Source organism: Mya arenaria, chromosome 8 (assembly GCF_026914265.1).
Source record: "Mya arenaria isolate MELC-2E11 chromosome 8, ASM2691426v1".
Classification (NCBI taxonomy): Eukaryota; Metazoa; Mollusca; class Bivalvia; order Myida; family Myidae; genus Mya; species Mya arenaria.
This window is the reverse complement of record NC_069129.1, coordinates 48,070,466-48,077,976: the sequence shown is the minus strand read 5'-3', so window position 1 is coordinate 48,077,976 and position 7,511 is coordinate 48,070,466. Positions and strand designations below refer to the sequence as shown.

Here is a 7,511-nt window from a genome sequence, read left to right as displayed (position 1 = left end):
TTATTGTCACTGTACTCTTGCAGGGCCTTCCCGTCTAGAGACAGCTGGAGGACGGTGTCAGCAGTGTAGTCAGACACGAACAGGGTCGGTGGTGTGGAAGCTGACACAGTCAGGTAGTATGGGCATTTGAAAGTTTGTCTTCCATACACTGTTTGAAATTTACTGGTAATAAGCCCATCCAATGTCATCACTTCAATACGCGGGTCTATTGTTGTAGTATGCAATACCATAACACCCAAATGATACTTTAATTTCCTTTCCACGCGACAACTGCCCTCCTTTCGTAGACATCAGTTGTATCATGGACTTAAACGGGAGAGTGACAGCGGCCTGGTCATCAGGAAGCGCACACACGTCCCAGGGCCCGCCTGGCAGTTCGAGTCGGGACGTGACGGCGCGGGTGGTGGCGTCCACCAGTTTGGCACAGCTGTTACCGTGGTCAGTCAGAAGGAAGAGACCGGGAGACAGCAGGGCGAGGCCGGTAATAATGCAGGTTTCCTGGCCTTGTGGCGCTCTGACGTGGATGTCTGCTCCATTCTTCCATGTTACAGTAGATAGGTCAGGAACTGGAACTGAACACAATAATGGACTAGATTATTTTTTTTTTCACTTTCGTCTTATAAACTTAAATGCGACAATGGTTTAAACCTTTTTTAAAAAGGTGCAGCTTCAATTTTAAGTGTTTTTTTCAATGAGAAAATTTAGATTAAACAAACAAGACACGGCCACCCTGTAATAAATATAAATGATAAAGAGGTGTTTTTGGTTTTAGTGTAATATACAATAACATTCACCGAGTGAGCACCAAAAGCTATATTTGACAAGTTGAGTTATAATCATTTTTATGTTCCCGTCTTAAGTACGCCTGCAAACAAATTCACTGTACGATTTTCCCCGTATATCTTATGAACACATTATTAACACGTCTTTTCTGTCAGTTTGATATTTTAGCCAAATTATTGTGACAAGATTTACCCCAGGGATAAATAAGTGCAAACATGCATTTGTTTTCTTTCGGAGGCAAATTTGCCTTATGTCCCAGCGTGTGTTTCTATTTTGGGGTCTTAATTCGAATATTCGACATAAAACAATAAAAGTAACGCATTGATATAAAAAAAAACCTGTTGAAATGTTTTGGCAAATTATTTATAACTTTTGATTTTTATTGATTTTTTTTTACTTTTCTCAATTGTCATATAAACTCGTCAAAAACATACCCCAAGGCCAAATGTGCATCCCGTTGATATGTTTTCCCGGTGTGCAAATGTTGGGCATATAAGACACAGCACTAAAAATGGGCATTACCATTACTTTGAGTCAGCTGATCACCTTTATAAAACCGTAAAAATAGTCATAAAGATAGTATTTCGAACAGAAAAATACATATAAATCAAAGTTCTTTTTGTTTTAGATAGAAAAGGTCGGAGTGTTGTGAAAACCTTGAAATATATTTAAATGACACTGTAAAAATGTTGCTACAAATACGCTTATGTACATAGTCTAACAGTAAGCCCAATAACTATGGATTTTATGATAAATTCCAATTTATACCGAATGGGAAAAACGGGCTGCGTTGGCATTCGCGTCGAGGCCCATTTATGTTTGTTTACAGTGTACTTGCAGTGTACTTGCCCAGGCGGGTTTACCGAATTGATTGCAGCAAAACGTATTTATTATCAGTAATTTATATTAAAACGTTTTCATTTAGTTTAAGTTAAACTTCTCTGTCATAATTTAAGTAATAGCTTTGGCCATTTTGAACAAGAACTCAATATAAGTAGAAGGACAAATTATTGAGATATTACATAGAGTTTTCCTCAAAAAATTACAAGGCTATCCTTTTTAGAGTCAAGTGATACTTAAATATGTAAAGTGATTTTTAAACATACTATTCTTTCGAAACTCTCCCGCAACGTCAAGTGTTCCAAGGCCCCTTTTCGAACCCAGTAGCCGCTCCGTGTCCGCGTCCTTAGTAAACAGGTACTTCCGGGCGTTCATCCTATCAGCCATCTTCTCCATATTATCATAAATTCTCCGTAGCTCCTTCTGGCTTCTCCTTGATGCCACGTACCGCTGATTGACCGAGACGTCACCGGAAGTAAGTTCCGTCCTCATGGCCTCAAGTCCGGTTTTCGTCAACTCACAATCGGTCTTAAGTGCAGACAGCGCGTTCTCATCCTCGGTATTAACCTTCTTGATGTTGTCGAGCAACTCATTCTCGCGCCGGTCTAGATAAGTGTTTATTTCTGCACGGAACTTCCGCAGTTTATCTATCTCAACCTTCGACTGGTTTTTGACATCACCAAAGAGCTCCTTGACGTTTCTTATAAACCCGGATAAAATATCTTTAGCTCGTTTAATCGATGGCTCCAGCTCTCTGAATGATTTTCCAGTGACGAATTCTTTAGCCACATCAGCGATATAGTCAACTTTACAGTTGCGATGGTCGAGTACGACACAATCACCACAGCCAAGGTCTCCGTGGGTCGGGCAATAAAATTTGATCATCTCCTTCGGATGGTTGTTACAATAATCCGTGTCGGCGATAGCTGATTTTTTCGTTGTCGGGTAGAAGGAGGGCATCCTATCTTTGGACAGCAAAATGTGGTTCCTAGACATCTTCAATCTCTTATGGTATTCGACACAGGGAGCGCACATGTACTCCTCGCAGGTCTGACAGAAGCCCTGGGCCACAGCGCGTTTACCGCCTTCTTCACACGGCTGGCAGTAGACCGTGGCGTCAGCGGAACCCTTGTCAAGGTCAGGGTCACGCTTCTTTCCGGGTACCTCCATCTATGTAAACAAACTAATATATGAATCACTGTTATAAGCTAACTGTTTTATTCAAATGAAAACGTACAGATTCAGTACGAGCAAGTAAAAATTTGACCTTAGACAAAAATAAAATGTCTTGTCTAGATACGAATCATTTTCAAAACGAAAGTAGTGATCTTTGTTCTAATTTAGAAAAGCATTAAAGATCGTTCAAATGTGCTATTTTATTATCCCCACCCCCACAAAAAAACTGCTTTTAATGTCGGTTATATCAAGCAATTCTCAATAAAGAAATACAAGTTATATTTACCTTTATTTTGTTGATCTTCAAAACCAACAATGAAGTAAATTCATTTCATCTACTGCGCATGTCCAAATATAACCTTTGTATTTATTCACGATGTTTAAACGTTTGTAAACATGCGATTTAAAGTGACACTCTTATTCAAAATCAATACATAAGCATGTATAACAAACATTAATTTTGACTGATAAACCTTTAACTACTATTTAATATTGCATGGAAAACATTATCTGCTGATAACAAGCTTGTAACCTTGAATTAAATAGCGGAAAGCGCTAACATATTAAAACATCGGTGAATGCTTAAATATTTAAGGTAGAAATACCGTGTTTTATGCTCATTTCTTTCAAATTAAACTCGATATCTTTCCTAATAACAATCTCCGGACTTTTTTGACCGATCATTATGTAAATATGCAGAACCAAATAATAATAATAATAATAATAATAATAATAATAATAATAATAATAATAATAATCCCTTCCCCATCTCTCTCTCTTTCAAAAATCCATTCCTTTTCCCATTTCCCCCTTTCCCCCTCCAACTTTATGTTTGCCCACCCCTCACCATTTACTCTTCTATCTCCCATCCCTCTTCCTTTTCGCAGCCATCTCCCTTTCCCTATCACTCTGTCTTTTCCAGTCCCTTTCCCTAACCATCCATATCCTTTTCCCCATTCCTCACCTTTTCACGATTCCTCTCAATTGCCACATCCATCGACCTTTCCCAATCCCTTTCATTTTCTACCCCTCTCTTTTACCCCATAACTCGCTTAATCCATTTCTGTCCCTTTCCCCATTCCTCCCCTTTTTCTGATCAACATCATTTCCCCCATTCCGCTTCTTTTCCGAATTCCTCCCCCTTTTCGAATCCCTCTCCATTTCCTAATTCCTCCCCATTTCCCCATCCTTTCCCCACCCTTACCCCTTTCCCATCCCTCTCCCTTTTACATCCCTCTCTCTTTCTTGATCCCTGTCTCTTTCCCCACGCAACCCTCCTTTACCATCCCTCTCCCTTTCGCCATCCAATCCCTTTCCCTGTCACTCATCCCTTCCCAATCCCTTGTCCTTTTACCCATCCTTCTCCCTATAATTCTCATCATCCCTTTTCCCATAAATCCTCTTTTCTCATCCCTTTCCCGTTCCCCATCCCTGTCACCATCTCCCTGTCTTTCTCAATTCCTCTCACTTTCCCCATTCCCCCCTTAACAAATCAACACCATATTAACCCACCCGGAACCATTTCCCCTTCTCTCACCCTTTTTCCATCCTTTTCACCACCCTCCCTTTCCCCAGCGCTCTCCTTTCCCCTTATCTCACCCTTTCCCCATCTCTCTCCCTTGCCCACCACCACCCCCCTTTCCCCAGCCCTCTCCTTTCCCCTTCTCTCACCATTCCCCCATCTATTCTTTTTTACCGAGCCATTTCCCTATCCATCCCGTTTTCCTATCCATCCCTTAATCCATCCCACTCCATTTTCCTTCCCTCTTCTTTTCCTTATCCCTCTCCCTTTTTGCATCCCACTCTCTTGCCCCATCCCACTCCCTTTCCCAAATCCCTCCCCTATGTCGATCCTTCGCCCTTTCCCAATCCATCCTCCCTTCCCCCATCCCTTCCCTTTTCCCCCCAGATAACCTTTCATATCTTTCTACACCTTGCTAAACCAAAATCCCTGTCTAAATAGGATGCATTGAAATAGTATATTCTAACACATTTAAAACTTGTTGATACATTTTTTATCATCTAAAGTGTTCATTCTGCAGCTTATTTTTGTACGTATAACTATCCGGAGAGAAACATTTTAAGTCGTGATTTCCTTTTAATCCGCTTTATTATATCATGTTTATAGTCCTATGACATTTAATATTTCAATTTCTCCCACCTCAGATAAGTAGATCCAATAATTTAACCATGCTAGATATTCTTATCTTGCCCACGGGCGAAGATAAAATGCTCCTTTTACCACATTGTAATTACCTCCCTTGTTGAAGACTGTCGTCAGTAGCATCAAGGAAATCTTGTCTTATGGTAATATTTAGAACGCTAATTAATTATTTCTCGCTTCAGATGTCACCATAAAACAGTTTTCAGGCAACATTCAAGAAATAATGCTACATTCTCCTGAGAACTATTTAAAAAGACCGATTTGACTATTAACATTAACTTGATCACTGCGCGTATATCCATGACAACCACGTGCTATCGCATATCCATACGCAATTATTTTCACTAAGCAAAAAAGAGTTCCAGCAAAGAATACATTTTTACTTAATTTTGTTTAACTGAGGTGGGAGAAAAAGCATCTACCATAGCCGCTCGTATAAGATAGGTTCATCCCGACCCTCGCGCAGGGTGTTTTGCGGAAACTCGGTAAACCTCGTTTCCGCAAAACACCCTACGCTCGGGTCGGAATGAACCTATCTTACACTCTCGGCCATGGAAGATACTTATAGTCTGATATTTGTGTTGAATAAATTATACTTTAACTAACATCGGTAAAACGTCTACAGTTTCTGAGTTATTTTACTTCATTTTAATAAAAAAAGACTGCCAGATATGCAATTGTAAAATGATTAGAATTCTGTAAATCAAAGGCTAAAATAATTCAATAGTCAATAACGCTTCTTACCGTAATTGACGTTAGAGCATAATATGTGACATTTTTCATATTGTGCTTCTAGCAAGTTTCAAAAATTATTGGCAATCGACACAATTTGCGTTTGACCATTGACAATACTATTATCAAGGGAGTAATGCGCGCATGCACGCACACACACACACGCCACACACACACACACACACACACGCACACACACACGCACACGCGCCACACACACAGGCGCACGCGCACACGCACACACGCCACACACACACACACACACACACGCGCACGCACGCACGCACACACGCACGCATGCATGCACACACACACACACACGCCACACACACACGCACACACACACACACACGCACACACACATGGTCATGTACAATATAGATATCCCTAGTATTTGTTTGCTAGTATACGGAATCAAAGAATACAATATATATTGAAATCAATAGAATATCACTTCTAAAAATATTAACAACAGCACACTCACCTGGACTTTTGGTGATGCTTTTAAATTATCATTGCAACAAGTAGTAATATCGTTTCACACGAATTGTTTTTCATACCCTTTTTATGAATGCTATGGTTGTTATGCATGACATGTTACAAACAGTCACGAAGATCATATTTAGAATCATTTCCGAACAGCAAATAAAAACATACTGAAAATAGCATGCAGTCAAAACCCGTTGGCTCGGAATACCAGGCGAATATCGAGCTAAGTTCGAGCCAACGAGAAAATCGAGCCAAGCAATATCGAGCCAACGGATTTCGACTGCAATTATTTACCAAACTAATGGACTGAACAAATTTTTAATCATTATGCATTTATAATCATGATATATTGTTTTAAAGTGATTCAAATATAGTGTGAACAAAAAGTTTATGATATTTACATTGTAACACTATGTCTGTTGATGTAAATATTTGAAAAAATGGTTGAACGTTATTAATATACATTACCATAAAAGACACCGATATCGATCAACTGATTAAAATGGACCAACAAGTCAGTGGGTTAAGTTAAAGTGACACTCTTATTCAAAATAAATACATACACATGTATGACAAACATCAATTTTGGCTGATAAACCTTTAACTACTTATTAAATAATACATTTATGGAAGATATAAGTTACTGATAACAAGATTGTAACGTTGTTTTTAACAGCTGAAGACACAAAAATGTTATATGATTGGTGAATGCTAAAACATTTATTATGGTCTACTATAGTCTCGTATAGTCTTTTTCTTTTAAATTAAACTTGATTTCCTTCATTATTTTTTGCATTTATTCATCATTTTTGGTATAGCAAATCAAATGTATAAATTGTGGTAAATCTTAGTTGGGAGTAAGAGTGCATCTTTAAGTACATGTATGCTTTGAACAAATAATGGACATCAAAATACTTTTTGAGGATTCCAATGGCGTTCGTTTAAATATATGTTTACCATTTCAAAATAGTCGATTGGTCGTCTGTTCGATATTTTGTCGTTTGGGGTAGGAATATTAGTGGGAACACAAGGTGTTCGCGCAAGGATAATTTAGGTAGTCGGCGGCGTTATTTCGAAACTAGAGGCTTTTTTAAAGGTAGTGTGAAAACATTAGTGAAATATGTTATTATGAATTCAGATGATTCATGCGACCCCGATTATGTGTGGTGTGCTTCGTTTATGACTTAATCTGTCGTTTGAAAAAAGTGTTTTGGGGAAACAGTGTTCTGAAGTTTTCACATTCGACAAAGCGGCACCCATTTGATTTGACTTCCATCTGTCACAGTTCAACTAGAGTACAACTTTTTCAATTGATCTGTATATATGC

General features: G+C 38.9%; 1 protein-coding gene across 1 annotated transcript; it reads right to left on the bottom strand.

Moving 5' to 3' along the window:
- Nucleotides 1–38: 38 nt before the first annotated feature.
- On the bottom strand, nucleotides 39–3,237 carry LOC128242907 (uncharacterized). Its single transcript, XM_052960335.1, has 3 exons — nucleotides 3,086–3,237; nucleotides 1,890–2,793; nucleotides 39–572 (listed from the first exon to the last, which is right to left on the bottom strand). The coding sequence occupies exons 2-3, from the start codon at nucleotides 2,791–2,793 to the stop codon at nucleotides 193–195; spliced, it is 1,284 nt and encodes a 427-aa protein (XP_052816295.1). The 5' UTR covers nucleotides 3,086–3,237; the 3' UTR covers nucleotides 39–192.
- Between the last annotated feature and the right edge of the window lie 4,274 nt (nucleotides 3,238–7,511).

Bases quoted from the DNA above. Each gene is read 5' to 3' on its own strand.
- LOC128242907 (XM_052960335.1), bottom strand. From the start codon at position 2,793: ATGGAGGTACCCGGAAAGAAGCGTGACCCTGACCTTGACAAGGGTTCC. The intron at 573-1,889 runs GTATGTTTAAAA...TATTGTGTTCAG, and splicing joins GGGAGAGTTTCGAAAGAATA to TTCCAGTTCCTGACCTATCT.